Source organism: Chionomys nivalis, chromosome 20 (genome assembly GCF_950005125.1).
Source record: "Chionomys nivalis chromosome 20, mChiNiv1.1, whole genome shotgun sequence".
Taxonomy (NCBI): domain Eukaryota; kingdom Metazoa; phylum Chordata; class Mammalia; order Rodentia; family Cricetidae; genus Chionomys; species Chionomys nivalis.
In genome coordinates, this window is record NC_080105.1 from 9,936,182 (window position 1) to 9,951,885 (window position 15,704).

The 15,704-nt window shown below is 46.6% G+C and overlaps 1 protein-coding gene across 1 annotated transcript; it reads left to right on the forward strand.

The window, feature by feature from the left end:
• Positions 1-415: 415 nt before the first annotated feature.
• On the forward strand, positions 416-8,378 carry LOC130863185 (ankyrin repeat and LEM domain-containing protein 1-like). The gene is made up of 4 exons (XM_057753086.1): positions 416-645; positions 7,619-7,778; positions 7,873-8,002; positions 8,206-8,378. The coding sequence occupies exons 1-4, from the start codon at positions 416-418 to the stop codon at positions 8,376-8,378; spliced, it is 693 nt and encodes a 230-aa protein (XP_057609069.1).
• The last annotated feature ends 7,326 nt before the right edge of the window (positions 8,379-15,704 follow it).

A 15,704-nucleotide genomic window follows, 5' to 3' on the forward strand; every position in this document is an offset into this window, starting at 1 on the left:
CTACAAGCTCCCCCCAATCTTGCTTAAGTCAACTCTGGACCACACCCATTCCCAATAATACCCTATCTCAGTCCCACTCCTGCCGGTTATACTCTAATTTATATCTCCGGGATCGCCTCAGCCTATCAGCGTCCAGGTCCTGAGGTTCCTGGAACTACATTTCCCAGAAGGCGTCACCGCAACTCCGCACAAACTTCCGGTCAGGAAGATGGCCGCTATCTAGAACCCTGTGACTGGCTGCGGTACCTAGGCTGCAGAGTGGAACCTGGCTGTGTGACCGCGCGCGAGCTTTGTGTCGCTGTGATCAAACTTCGATCCGGCTTGCTGCAGCTCTAGGTTCGTTCTGCTTGAGGAGCTGGGGTCTGTGGAGTCCCGAGTCGGAGACATCGCAAGAAACGTGCATCTATTGCGCGGTATGCGACTTGGATGGCGTCTGCCTCCCACAGACCTGACCACCCGAGTCCGCGCCAAGCTCTCGTGCACGATCCAGTCACTCACGCGCTGTAGCCTCGGGCGACAGAAACCCAGACACAAGCTCGCCAAAGCCAGCAAGGCAAGTGGGGCGCTCAGGAAAGGCTTCAGGCACAGCTGGATCCAGGCGCCCAGAAGTGACTTAGGCGGTCAGCCAGGAGTCTCTTCGCGCAGGCGCCGCCCCAGGGGGAAAAGGGGGCATGAAAAGCCTTCAACTGTATGTTCTCAGCTTGGCAAACCCATTAGGTCTCTTTTCCTTTTCTGTCTCTTGGAACTCTCAAGTGTGGGAGCCACTGAAGGCCTTACTGGGTCAAATACCCATCTCTGAGTATTGCCGGTGACCAGGCAGCTGTGTTTATTGGCCCAGTGAAGGGCAGAGACAGTGTTTGCCCTGTTACAAGAGGTGTAAAGCTAAGATTGGGGCACAGTTCATTTGATGGAGTGCTGTGGTTCTGGGTGGAGTGCTTACCCAGCACGCATGAGGCCCTGGGCACCACATACACCGGGTGCTGCAACCTCAACATGCAGAAGGTGGATGCCGAGGGCCAGGGTTACCAGGTCACTCGAAGCCATGTATGTTATGTATGTGAGTTAGCGGCCAGCCTGGGCTACACGAAACTGTGTCACAAACAAAAAAGAAGGCAAATGAAAAAGCTGTTCTTTACTTCTCCTGTGGGTGGTTCCTGGCCTCACTCTTTTATTTATTGAGCTCTACATTTTTCTCTGCTTTCCTCCCTGTCTCTCCCCTCCCTCTTTCAACCCTCCCCCAAGGTCCCCATGCTCCCAATTTACTCAGGAGATCTTGTCTTTTTATACTTTCTACTTCCCATGTAGATTAGATCTATGTAAGTCTCTCTTAGCGTCCTCATTGTTGTCTAAGTTCTCTGGGATTGTGGTTTGTAGGCTGGCTTTCTTTGCTTTATATTTAAAAACCACCTATGAGTGAGTACATGTGATAGTTGTCTTTCTGTGTCTGGGTTACCTCACTCAAAATAATGTTTTCTAGCTCCATCCATTTTCCTGCAAAATTCAAGCTGTCGTTATTTTTTTTCTGCTGTGTAGTACTCCATTGTGTAAATGTACCACATTTTCCTTATCCATTCTTCGATCAAGGGACATTTAGGTTCTTTCCAGGTTCTGGGTGTGACAAACAAAGCTCCTATGGACATAGTTGAGCACATGTCCTTGTGGCATAATTGAGCATCCTTTGGATATATACCCAAAGTGGTATTACTGGGTCTTGGGGAAGGTTGTTTCCTAATTTTCCGAGAAATCACCATACTAGCCGGGCGATGGTGGCACACGCCTTTAATACCAGCACTCGGGAGGCAGAGGCAGGCGGATCTCTGTGAGTTCGAGACCAGCCTGGTCTACAGAGCTAGTTCCAGGACAGGCTCCAAAGCCACAGAGAAACCCTGTCTCAAAAAACCAAAAAAAAAGAAAAAAAAAGAAATCACCACACTGACATCCAAAGAGCCTGTACCAGCTTGCATTCCCACCAGCAATGCAGAAGTGTTCCCTTTTCCCCACAACCTCTCCAGCATGAGCTGTCATCTGTGTTTTGGATCTTGACCATTCTTACAGGTGTGAGATGGAATCTCAGAGTTGTTTTGATTTGCATTTCTCTGATGACTAAGGATGTTGAACATTTCCTTAAGTGTCTTTCAGCCATTTTAGATTCCTCTGTTGAGAATTCTCTGTTTAGGTCTGTACTCCATTTTTTTTAATGGATTATGTGTTCTTTTGGTGTTCAATTTCTTGAGTTTTGTATATTTTGGAGAACAGACCTCTGTCTGATGTGGGGTGGTGAAGATCTTTTCCCATTCTGTAGGCTGTCGTTTTGTCTTATTGGCCGTGTCCTTTGCTTTACAGAAGCTTTTCAGTTTCAGGAGGTCCCATTTATCATAGGCATACTGACAGGTGTAAGATGGTATCTCAAAGTTGTTTTAATTTGCATTTCCCTTATCCCTAAGGAGGTTGATCATGACCTTAAGTGTCTTTTGGCCATTTGAATTTCTTCTGTTGAGAATTCTCTGTTCAGTTCAGTGCCCCATTTTTAATTGGGTTAATTAGCATTTTAAAGTCTAGTTTCTTGAGTTCTTTATATATTTGGAAGATCAGAACTTTGTTTGTTGCAGAGTTGGTGAAGATCTTCTCCCAGTCAGTGGGTTGCCTTTTTATCTTAGTGACAGTGTCCTTTGCTTTACAGAAGCTACTCAGTTTCAGGAGGTCCCATTTATTCAATGTTGTCCTTAATGTCTGTGCTGCTGGGGATAAACGTAGGAAGTGATCTCCTGTACCCATATGTTGTAGAGTACTTCCCACTTTTTCTTCTATCAGGTTCAGTGTGTTCAGACTAATATTGAGGTCTTTAATCCATTTGGACTTGAGTTTTGTGCATGGTGATAAGATTTGGATCTATTTTCATTCTTCTACAGGTTGACAACCAGTTCTACCAGCACCATTTGTTGAAGATGCTCTCTTTTTTCCATTGAATACTTTTAGCTCCTTTATCAAAAATCAGTTGTTCATATGTTTGTGGCTTAAAATCAGGGTCTTATCCTCGGTTCCATTGATCGACTTTTCTGTTTTTATGCCAATACCAAGCTGTTTTCAATACTGAGGCTCTGTAATAGAGTTTGAGGTCAGGGATGGTAATGCCTCCAGACGATCCTTTATTATATAAGATTGTTTTGGCTATACTGGGTTTTTTGTTTCTCCATATAAAGTTGATTATTGTCCTCTCAAGATCTGTGAAGAATGTTGATGGGATTTTAATGGGGATTGCATTGAATCTATAAATTGCCCTTGGTAGAATTGCCATTTTTACTATGTTGATCCTCCCAATCCAAGAGCAAGGGATATCCTTCCATTTTCTGGTATCCTCCTCAATTTCTTTCGTCATAGACTTAAAGTTCTTGTCAAATAGATCCTTCACTTCCTTGGTTAGAGTTACCCCAAGATATTTTATGCTATTTGTGGCTATCGTGAAGGGTGATGCTTCTCTGATTTCCATCTCTGCTTCCTTATCCTTTGTGTATAGGAGGGCAACTGATTTTTTGGAATTGATCTTGTATCCTGCAACGCTACTAAAGGTATTTATCAGCTGAAGGAGTTCTTTGCTGGAGTTTTTGGGGTCGCTTATGTACACTATCATATCATCTGCAAATAATGAAAGTTTAACTTCTTCCTTTCCAATTTGAATCCCTTTGATCCCTTTATGTTGTCTTATTGCTATTGCTAAAATTTCAAGCACTATATTAAAGAGGTATGGAGAGAGTGGACAACCTTGTCGTGTTCCTGATTTTAGTGGAATAGCTTTGAGTTTCTCTCCATTTAATATGATGTTAGCTGATGGCTTGCTATAAATAGCTTTTATTATACTTAGGTATGACCCTTGTATTCCTAATCTCTCTAAGACCTTCATCATAAAGGGATGTTGAATTTTGTCAAATGCTTTTTCAGCATCTAATGAAATGATCATATGGTTTTTTTTTCAGTTTATTTATGTGATGGATTACACTGATAGATTTTTGTATGTTGAACCAGCCCTGCATCTCTGGGATAAAGCCTACTTGATCATAAAGGATAATTTTTCTAATGTGTTCTTAGATACGGTTTGCCAGTATTTTATTGAGTATTTTTGCATCGATGTTCATGAGTGAGATTGGCCTGTAGTTCTCTTTCTTGGTTGTGTCTTTGTGTGGTTTTGGTATCAGAGTAACTGCAGCTTCATAAAAGGAATTTGGCAATGACTTCTCTGTTTCCATATTGTGAAATACATTAAGGAGTATAGGTATTAGGTCTTCTTGAAGTTCTGGTAGAATTCTGCATTGAAGCCGTCTGGACCTGGGCTTTCTTTGGTGGGGAGGCTTTTTATAACAACTTCTAATTCTTTGCGACTAACAGGTCTATTTAGATTGTTCACCTGGTCCTGGTTTAACTTTGGTATATGGTACTTATCTAAAAAAGTGTCCATTTCTTTTACATTTTCCAATTTTGAGGCATTCAGGTTTTTGTAGTAAGATCTAATGATTCTCTGAATTTTCTCTGTGTCTGTGGTTATGTCTCCCTTTTCGTTTCTGATTTTGTTAATTTGCGTATTCTCTCTCCGCCCTTTGATTAGTTTGGATAGGGGTTTATCAATCTTACTGATTTTCTCCAAGAACCAGCTTTTTGTTTCATTGATTCTTTGGATTGTTTTCTGTGTTTCTATTTTGTTGATTTCAGCCCTCAATTTGATTATTTCCAGTTTTCTACTTCCCTAGGTGAGTCTGCTTCTTTTTTTTTTAAAGCTTTCAGGTGGGCTATTGAGTCTCCAATGTGTGCTTTCTCCGTTTTCTTTAAGTGGGCACTTAATGCTATGAACTTTCCTCTTAGCACTGCTTTCATAGTGTCCCATAGGTTTGAGTATGTTGAGTCTTCGTTTTCATTGAATTTAAGAAAGATTTTAATTTCTTTATTTTTTCCTTGATCCAGGTGTGGTTCAGTAGTTGACTGTCCAGTTTCCATGAGTTCGTAGGCTTTCTGGGGATAGCATTGTTGTTGAATTCTAACTTTAATCCATGGTGATCTGATAAGACACAGGTGGTTACCGATATTTTTTTGTAGCTGTGTAAGTTTGCTTTGTTACCGAGTATGTGGTCTATTTTCGAGAAGGTTCCATGCGCTGCAGAGAAGAAAGTATATTCTTTCTTATTTGAGTGGAATGTTCTATAGATGTCTGTTAAGTCCATTTGATTCACAACCTCCCTTAATCCTCTTATTTCTCTGTTAGGTTTCTGTTTGATTGACCTGTCCATTGGTGAGAGAGGAGTGTTGAAATCTCCTACTATTAGTGTGTGTGGTTTGATGACTGCCTTGAGTTTCAGTAACGTTTCTTTTACATAAGTGGGTGCTTTTATATTAGGGGCATATATATTCAGGATTGAGAATTCATCCTGGTGAATTGTTCCTGTTATGAGTAAAAAATGTCCCTCTCCATCTCTTTTGATTGATTTTAGTTTGAAGTCAACTTTCTTAGAAATTAGTATGGCCACACCTGCTTGTTTCTTAGGTCCGTTTGCTTGATAAACCTTTTCCCAGCCCTTTACTCTGAGTAGATGTCTGTCTTTGTGGTTGAGGTGTGTTTCTTGTAAGCAGCAGAATGTTGGATCCTGTTTTCGAATCCAATCTCTTAGCCTGTGCCTCTTTATAGGTGAGTTGAGTCCATTGATATTAAGTGATATTAATGACCAGTGGTTGTTAACTCCGGTCATTTTTCCTTTCTCTCTTTCTTTCTTTTGGTAGTAGAGTTTGTGTGTTTCCCTTCTTCAAGTTGTGCTGGTGAAGGGTCATTAGATGTCTGAGTTATTGTGGGCATTGTTGGACTCCTTGGGTTGTGATTTTCCTTCTATTACTTTCTGTAGGGCTGGATTTGTGGCTACGTATTGTTTAAATTTGTTTTTATCCTGGAAAATTTTGTTTTCTCCATTTATAGTGAACGAAAGCTTGGCTGGGTACAGTAGTCTGGGCTTGCATCCATGGTCTCTTAGTTTCTGCAGCACATCTATCCAGGACCTTCTGGCTTTCATGGTTTCCATAGAGAAATCAGGCGTAAGTCTGATAGGTTTACCTTTATAGGTAACTTGACCTTTTTCCTTTGCAGCTCTTAATATTCTTTCTTTATTCTGTATGTTTTGTGTTTTGATTATTATATGACGAGGAGATGTTTTTTTTGATCCAGTCGATTCGGTATTCTGTATGCTTCTTGGACCTTCAAAGGAATATCTTTCTTAAGGTTGGGAAAGTTTTCTTCTATAATTTTATTAAATATATTTTCTGGACCATTGAGCTGTACTTCTTCTCCTTCTTCTCCCCCTATTATTCTTAGGTTTGGTCTTTTTATTGTGTCCCAGATTTCCTGAATGTTTTGTGATAAGAATTTGTTGGTTATGCTGTTTTCTTTAATCAGAGAGTTTATTTTCTCTATGGTATCTTCAGTGTCTGAGATTCTTTCTTCTATCTCTTGTAATCTGTTGGTGGTACTTGTCTCTGTAGTTCCTGTTCGTTTATCCAAATTTTCCATCTCCATCCTTCCCTCGGTTTGTGTTTTCTTTATTACTTCCACTTCATTCTTCAAGTTTTGAACCATTTCCCTTACCTGTTTGATTACTTTTTCTTGTTTCTCTTGGTTTTCTTGGGTATCTTTGAGAGATTTATTCATTTCCTCTACCTTTTTGTTTGTAATCTCTAATTGATTATGGCAGTTTTTCCCCTCCTGTTTAAGGTCCTCTATTATTTTCATATAATTCACTTTTGAGTCGAATTCTTCTAATTCTTCTGGATTAGGGTGTACACTTCTCATTTCGGGATTCCTGGATTCTGGTGATGTCACGTTGCTTTTCAATTTGTTGGGGGAATTCTTGCATTGGCGCCTGCCCATCTTTTCCTTCAAATGGAGCCAGGAGAGGCCTGATGTCTTGGACCAGTCTTTGCTGTGACTAACTCTCTGGGTGTATCTCCTCAGTGTAGGGGCAGGAACCGTTCCCTTCCAGGTGAACTCCTCAACACCAAAACAGGGATGCCTGGTATTCCAATGACCCGCGGAAAGAAGGCCAAATGCAGGGGTAGGGTGGGGTCGAGTAGAACACAGGCGACACTGCAGTACAAGCTGGAGGTGCCTGTGCTCCCTTTCGGGGGTTGCTGAGGCCTGCCCGCTAGGCAGGCACTCACTGCTCTGGTTGGGTAGCCTTAGTGTAGGGGGGTTTGTGCTCTCTACCGGGACAGTCCGCCCCAGGATAGCACACACTCACCAGTCCAGATGGAACTTCTCAGCACCTGCACAGGGACTCCTGGTAGCTCCAATGAGCCAGGGACCAATGGAAGTAGGGGGCAGGTAGAGCAGGTCCAGGAGAGCACAGCAGACACTGCAGCCCCAGCAGCAGGGGCCCGCGTTCCCTGGCAGGGACCTTGAGGCCTGCCCTCTAGTCAGGCTCTCACTGCTCTGGACGTTTTATTTTCTGTGCGTGTGTCTGTATGTGTACATGTGGAGGTATAAGGTAACTTCTGGGAACTGATTTTTCTCCTCCATCGTGTGGGTCATCAGGGTTGGCAGCGTCAGGGTTGGCAGCTGGCTCCTTCACCGTCTGCACCACTCTGTTCCTAGGCAGACGCAGGGACTGCCTGCCCGAGCCTCCTCCCTCACACTGGCCGAGTGTCTGCAATGTTTCGTGGGAGCCATCTTCTACGTGGGCAAGGGGACCCGTGCCCGGCCGGATGCCCACCTCTGGGAAGCCCTCGGCTACCGTGAACACCCAGGGAAAAATGTGAGGACAAGGGGCAGGAGTGGTCAGGCCTGCCAGTCTTCAGACAGTCGGAGGGCAGAAGGCTTAGGACCCGACTCCTGATTCCACCCCGTAGGCCTGTTCCAAGGTACGCCGGATCTTAGACATCTGGGCCAGCGGCCGAGGTGTCCTTTCCCTACACTGCTTCCAGCACACGGTGGCCATGGAGGCATACACGCGGGAGGCCTGCCTGTTGGACGCCCTAGGTAAGGTTCGGGCTTTTAGGGCTGAGGTCTCAGGGAAAGTGAGCTCTGAATTCCCTCACTGTTCATGTTCATTCCCATGGTGGGTAGTTACTGAGCGCCACCTGCATACCTAGAACACGCCTGTCGAAATAGAGTCTGTGCCGCTTGTTGTGGAGGAGGGGTGGGTGGAGGCCACGCCATGACTTTGCCTCTGATCTGTCCAGGTATCCAGACACTGACCAACCAGAAACAGGGCCACTACTATGGAGAGGCTGCCTACTGGCCACCCACGAAGCGGCGGCACTTGGGGGTGTATCTGCTGCACTGCGCTCTGCTAGTTTTCCTGGCTGAGGGGGAAGGAGAGCTGAGGCCGCAGGACATCCAGGCCCGAGGCTGAGTGCTGAGGACATGATCGTGAAGCATGAGCCATGGGGTCCCCAGCTGGGTCCCCAGCTCTGGCTTTAGAGGCTTGGTGTGTGTATGTGTGCTGAAGTGTGTGAGTGATGCTGCGTCTGGGTGCTCCTGGATAGGTGGTGAGCTCCCATTGTGTGTGCGGGGCAAACCAGCCGAGGGGCAGAAGGGCCTCTAGAACGTTCTACTTTCAGGCCAGACGTGTTAGTGGTGGCCTACCACCACAACCTCGGGAGGATGGGGCAGGAGGATTGCTAGTTGGAGATCAGCCTGGAGACTGGAAACTGGCATACATTTGTATTCGGTTAGAGGCCTCTGAGTGTGTTTAGTGGCGACAATCCTTCCCCTGTGGGTGTCCACACTCCAGGGCCCAAATATGCTCTCGGGAGAGCATCGAGGGTCAAGCAAGGCTGCAGAGCTCAGACTGACTGGGAGCAGAGTGTGTGTGCATGTGCGTGTGTGTGTGTGTGCAAGTGCGCTAGTACGCCTATAGTGTTCCTAGGAATGCCTTACCCCTCCGCAGTCCTGTGCTGTGTCTAGCCCCTTGCCCTCTAAGCATCCAGGCAGCCTGAGGTTGTGGCCTGCCTCTCCGGTCCTCACCCTTCTCCATCACCAAGTGGCTGCCTTCCTCCAAGAGCTTCAGGAAAGCCTACAGCAGGATCTGCAGGCACATGGGGAAGTCCCTCCTGCTGTCTACCCTTCAGCCCCACCCAGATGGATCTCCCGGATGGCCCGCCACCCTGCTGGAACCTCACCAGGTATTCATTCACTCGGTTAACACCCATTAAACGCCTACAGTATTCCTGAGGTAGGACTTCTCAACCTTGGCTCTGTGGACCGCTTGAGGTTGCATCTCTGCTGTGGGACATCGCGTGTGTGTTGTAGGGTGCTGGGCGTCCCCCCTTTCAGGATACAAGGGAAACTCTGCCCTCTTCCACCAGAAGGTTGCCCACCTGTCTTGGGTTACACCACCTGGAAGCGCCACTGAGGAAGATCAGTCCTCCAGATCGCCCAGCTGACAGCCCTGCCCAGGCAGAGACCACGCCCACCATAAGTCACACCCACTTAAAGCAAGCCATAGCAAGGCTTGTAGCCTAGGAACCATACTCACCTGGAAGCTGTGGAACTGCGGCCGCCCCCTTCACTTGGACATAGATTGAGGCATCTGAGGGCCATGCCTCCCGGTGCCACGCCCCCAGATTCTCCATGCAGCTGGCTGCTGCTTCGAAATGGTGGACTTCTATTTCACTCAGATGCTACCTGATGGCTGGTTGTGGCCAAGAAACCAGGTTCCTAGCTCAAATACTTTTTTTGTTTGTTTTTCTTTTGCTTTTTTTGAGACAGGATTTCCCTGTGTTGTCCTGGCTGTTCTGGAACCCGCTCTGTAGACCAGACTGGCCTCAAACTCACAGAGATCCGCCTGCCTCTGCCTCTGGAGTGCTGTTATTAAAGGCGTGCGCCACTGCCTGGCTCCAGCACAAATTCTTTTCGATTATTTTTATTTCATGTGCACTGTGTTTTTATCTTCATGTATGTCATATGAGGGTGTCAGAGTCCCTGGAACTGGAGTTATTGTTATGAACTGCTATGTGGGTGCTGGGAATTGAACCCTGATCCTCTGGAAGAGCACCTCAATGCTCTTAACCGCTGAGTCATCTTTCCAGCCCCAGCACAAATTCTTTTTTTTTTTTTTTTTTTTGATTTTCGAGACAGGGTTTCTCTGCAGCTTTCTGGTTCCTGTCCTGGAACTAGCTCTTCTAGATCCGCCTGCCTCTGTTCCTGAGTGCTGGGATTAAAGGCGTGCGCCACTACCGCCCAGCCCCAGCACAAATTCTTAATGTCACCGTGGAGCTGGCAAAAGGAGAATCAGTCGGTAGCAAGGGTTTAGAGCCACAAGGGCCTGAGATGTCTGGGTGCTGGCCTAGCCTGCAGGAGGCTTTGGAGGTGTAGGGGATGGGGCGGGGGAAGAGGGAAGGAAAGAGGAATATTGTGATAGGTGTGTGCCTGGCCAGCCTGAGTTGCACGTGGAACTCGGTCTCAGTATAATATAACACTGACTTTGTGGCTTAGTGTCCTTAGACAAGGGTCTGGACATTTCTGCTCATTGCCTTCCTTAGAAAATGTTTTGGGGCCGGGCGGTGGTGGCGCACGCCTTTAATCCCAGCACTCGGGAGGCAGAGGCAGGCGGATCTCTGTGAGTTCGAGACCAGCCTGGTCTACAAGAGCTAGTTCCAGGACAGGCTCCAAAACCACAGAGAAACCCTGTCTCGAAAAACAAAAAACGAAAATGTTTTGGATACTTTGAGCTAGCAGAGCAGGATTGTAGAATCCTGCCAGGAGGTCAGGAGTTCAAAGCCAGTTCAATATGCAGTGTGTTTACAGTCACCTTCAGGTTGCTCACAGAGCACAGCTGCTGCACTGTCTCCATGCTGGGAGTGCGGGCCCAGCCTGTCATGTTGCTGTCTCATGCAGCCTGCGGTGCTGACTCCCTCTCCTGCCTCATTGTTTCACCTGCATTTGGGGACAGTCCGCAGGGGACCTTGTCCTTTTGTGTCTGGAGCTTCCTGTGAGGTCAGGGCTACCCTGGCCAGGAGTTTAGATGCCCGGCAGAAGGAGCACACTTTGAGTGGTGGCTGCTTGGCCTGGGGTGCCAGGATCTGGGGTGCAGCTGCTGCAGTGCCCTGTTTGTCTTCCTGGATGGGGGCAGTGGCAGCTGCAACCTCAGGACTGAGGATGTGCCCTGCAGCAGTGTCTGACAGCCCCAGCTCTCACTTTAGTGTGTGTGTGAGTGTGTGTGTGTGTTCTATCTGACAGCCCCAGCTGTCACTTCAGTGTATGTGTGTGTGTGTGTGTGTGTTCTATCTGACAGCCCCAGCTCTCAATTCAGCATGTGTGTGTGTGTGTGCTTGTGTGTGTGTATGTGTTCTATCTGACAACCAACTCTCATTTCAGAGAGTGTGTGTGCATGTGTGTCTGTATGCTTGTGTGTGTGTGTTCTGACAGCTCCAGCTCTCACTTCAGTGTATGTGTGTGTGTGTGCTTGTGTTCTATCTGACAGCCCCAGCTCTCACTTCAGAGTGTGTGTGTGTGCTTGTGTGTGTGTTGTCTGACAGCCCCAACTCTCATTTCAGAGTGTGTGTGTGTGCTTGTGTGTGTGTGTGTGTGTGTTGTCTGACAGCCTCAGCTCTCACCTTAGAGTGTGTGTATGCACACGCATGTGTTCGCATTCTACATCTCCCTCTCCAGGGGTGGGTAAACTTTGATCCTTTCTGCTGGACAGGTGGTGAGCACCCCAGGTGGGTGGAAATGAGCGTGTGTGGAACAGAAGTTACTCTAGAACGTTCCACTGCATCTCCAGGCCTGTCATCCTTGGGGACAAGCAGAGAGGAAGTATCTTGGCTTACCTGCTGCTGGGGAGAAGCACGCTGAGGGGAAGGCTGTGATGCTGCTGTTGGAGGTTCCAGCCTGGTTACACCTTGCTGCCACCGTGGACAGAGAAGATGCACGGTCCATGCTGCAGGCTAGCTGATCCTGGGCTAGTTCTCTTCACTTTTACACAGTTCAGGCCCCTGCCCATTGTGGAAGCTCTTATTTTTGGATTGTATTTTATTTTAAATATTTACTTATTTATTTATTATGTATACAATATTCTATCTGTGTGTATGCCTGCAGGCCAGAAGAGGGCACCAGACCCCATTACAGATGGTTGTGAGCCACCATGTGGTTGCTGGGAATTGAACTCAGGACCTTTGGAAGAGGAGGCAATGCTCTTAACCTCTGAGCCATCTCTCCAATCCCCTGGATTTTATTTTTTAGAAAAAAGAAATTGCTTGCTGCTAGTGCAACTCAGGTGATAGACAGCGAGTGCTGCGCCTTTTCCCAAGGACGGCGCAGGGAGGTGCTTAGCTTAAGTCTGCTCTGTTGAGCTAAGAGGTGGTAGTGCACACCTTCAGTCCCAGCCCTTGGGGAGCAGAGGTAGAGAGATCTCTGAGTTCGAGGACCAACCAGGGCTACAGAGTGAAACCCTGTCTTGAAAAGCCAAACAGGAAAAAATTCTGTTATGAGGGCTTAGGGGTGGCTCTGAGGTTAAGACCACTGGCTGCTCTTGCAGAGGACCTGGCTTTGGTCCTCAACACCCTCATGGTGGCTCACAGACATCTGTAACTCCAGCTCCAGGGGACCTGACACTCTCTTCTGACCTTCACAAGCAACTGCAATCATGTACACATAGTACAATTAAAAATAAAAGTTGCTGAGCTCGATGGCTGTCTCAGGGGTTTTATTGCTGTGAAGAGACACAATGACCACAGAGACTTTTTTCTTTAATTTTTTTTTTAAAAAAGTATGTTTTCTCATCTTACATACCAATTCCAGTTCCCACTCCCTCCCCTCCTCCTGCTCCCTCCACCTTCCCCTGTACCCACCCCATCCACTCCTCAGAAAGGGTAAGGCTTCTCATAGGAAGTCACCAAAGTCTAGCACATTGCTTTGAGGCAGGACCAAGACCCTCCCCACTATATCCATCAAAGAGATATCCATCAAAGAGAATGGGATCCCAAAAGACAGTTCAAGCACTAGGGATAAATTCTGGTCTTGCTGTTGGTGGCCCTGCAGTCTGCCCCAGCCGTACACCTCACCCACATGCAGAGGCCTAGTTTGGATCTATGCTGGTTCCCCTGCTGTCAGACCAGAGGCAGTGAGCTCCCATTGGCTCAAGTAGCTGTTTAATTGGGCATCCCCATCATGGTCTTGACCCATTTGCTCCTATTATTTCTCCTTCCTCTCTTTGACTGGACTCTATGAGCTCAGCCCAGTGCTCCGCTGTAGATCTCTGAATCTGTGTCCATCAGTTGCTGGATGAAAGTCCATCTGACTATAGGGCAAGGCAATTTCAGGTATCTCCACAGTTGCTTAGGGTCTTAACTGGGTTTATTCTCGTGGATTCCTGGGAATTTCTCTAGTGCCAGGTTTCTTGCTAGCCCCATAGTGGCTCCCTCAACCAAGATATCTCTTTCCTTGCTTTCCCTCTCTGTCCTTTTCTTCATGGTGGCCACTGGGAGGGTGAGGTACAAGGACCCGATTGGAGGCCAACCTAGGCTACTTACTGAGTCCAGTTGGCACCTATATATGTTCCAAGATAGGGTTTCTGTGCTCTGGTTGTCCTGGAACTCATTCTGTAGAACAGGCTAGCCTTGTACTTGGAGATCTGCCTCCTAAGTGGTGGGATTAAAGGTGTGCACCACCTGGCATAACTGGATATCAACATGTAGAAGAATGAAAATAGACCCATATCTATCCCCGTGCACAAAATGCAAATTCAAATGTGTCAAAGATCACAACATAAGTTCAGTTACACTGAACCTGATAGATGAGAAAGTCGGAAGAGGCCTTGAACACACAGGAGACCACTTTCTAAATACAACACCAGTAGGACAGACACTGAGAGCAGCAACTGAATGGGACCTCCTGAAACTGAGAAACTTCTGTAAGGCAAAGGACACGGCCAATAAGACAAAGCAGCAGCCAACAGAACGAGAAGATCTTCACCAACTACATCTGACAGTGTTGAGCTACAAAATATATAAAGAACTCAAACCAGGGGAGGTGGTGCACGCCTATAATTCCAGCACTCGGGAGGCAGAGGCGGGTGGATGTCAGTGCGTCCAAGGCTAGCCTGGTCTACAGAGTGAGTTCCAGGACAGCCAGAACTGTTACACAAAGAAATCCTGTCTTCAAAACCAAAAAAAAAAAAAAAAAAAAAAAAAAAAAACCAGAAAAAAACAACCCAAACAAACAAACAAACAAAAAACCCAAATAGTCCAATTAAAAAATGGGACACAGATCTGAACAGAAAATTCTCAAAAGAAGAATCTCAAATGGCCAAAAGACATTTAAGACAATGCTCAACATCCTTAGTCATCCAGGAAATGCAAATCAAAATGACTCTCAGGTACACCTTACACTTTCAGAATGGCTAAGATAAAAAACGTGGATGACAGCTTATGCTGGAGAGGATGTGGAGCAAGGGGAACACTCATCCATTGCTGGTGGGAGTGCAAGCTTGTACAGCCACTTTGGAAATCAGTGTGGTGGTTTCAGATAATTGGGAATCAATCTACCTCAAGACACAAGTATCCCACTCTTGGGCACATATCCAAAGAATGCTCAATCATACCACAAAGACATTTTCTCAACTATGTTCATAGCAGTCTTATTTGTAATAGCCAGAACGTGGAAACAACCTAGATGCCCCTCAACTGAAGAATGGATAAAGAAAATGTGGTCCATTTACACAGTAGAGTACTACTTAGCTGTAAAAAACAATGACATCTTGAAATTTGCAGGCAAATGGATGGAACTAGAAAAAAAACTATCCTGAGTGAGGCAACCCAGACCCAGAAAAACAAGCGTGGCATGTACTCACTCAGAAATGGATGTTAGTCATACAGCAAAGGATAACCAGGTTACAATTCACAACCCCAGAGAAGCTAGGTAAAAAGGGGGACCCTTCTGGTTGATGGTGGCCATTCCTTTTAATCTGAGGACTCGGGAGGCAGAGACAGGCAAATCTCTGTGAGTTTGAGGCCAGCCTGGTCTATAGAGGGAGTTCCAGGACAGGCTCCAAAGCTACAGCGAAACCTTGTCTAAGGAAAAACAAAAGACCCTAAGAGAGACACACACGGAGGGCCCCAGGAAAGGAAAACAGTTAAGATCTCATGGGTCAACTGGGAAGGGGAATCAAAGGGAGGGGACGTGTGATGGAACATGAGGGCAAGTTCGGGAGTGATGGAATGGGAGAGCAATGAAAGAGATACCTTGATAGAGGGAGCCATTAAGGGTTAGGGAGAAAACAAGTGTAAATCCCGAACTCTGGCTCCATCTTTGGAGGCCCCGCCCCTGTGCCCCTTGCACCTTGACACCTACCCGAGGAGGGTCAAGGTACCCGCCAAACCTTGACCCCTCATCTGAGGTCAGGACCACTCCCCCAGTCTATTTAAACTGCTCCTCGCAAAGGCAACTTGTGGTCTTCCCTCTTTTCCTGCGGTGGTCTTCTCGGTTCCCCTTGGGGCCTCCCAAGAATGCAGGAGTTCTTTTTTTTATTATTTATTTTTTTTATTAATTTTTTTATTTTGTTTTTTATTCTTTTTAATTAATATTTCCACCTGCTCCCCATTTCCCATTTCCCTCCCCTCCTCCCAAATATTGCCCCCTCCCCCCACTCTCCTCCCCCTATCCCCACTCCTCTTCTCCACCCCCCACACCATTCTCCTTCCCTTTCGATACTGAAGAGCAGTCCAAATTCCCTGCATAG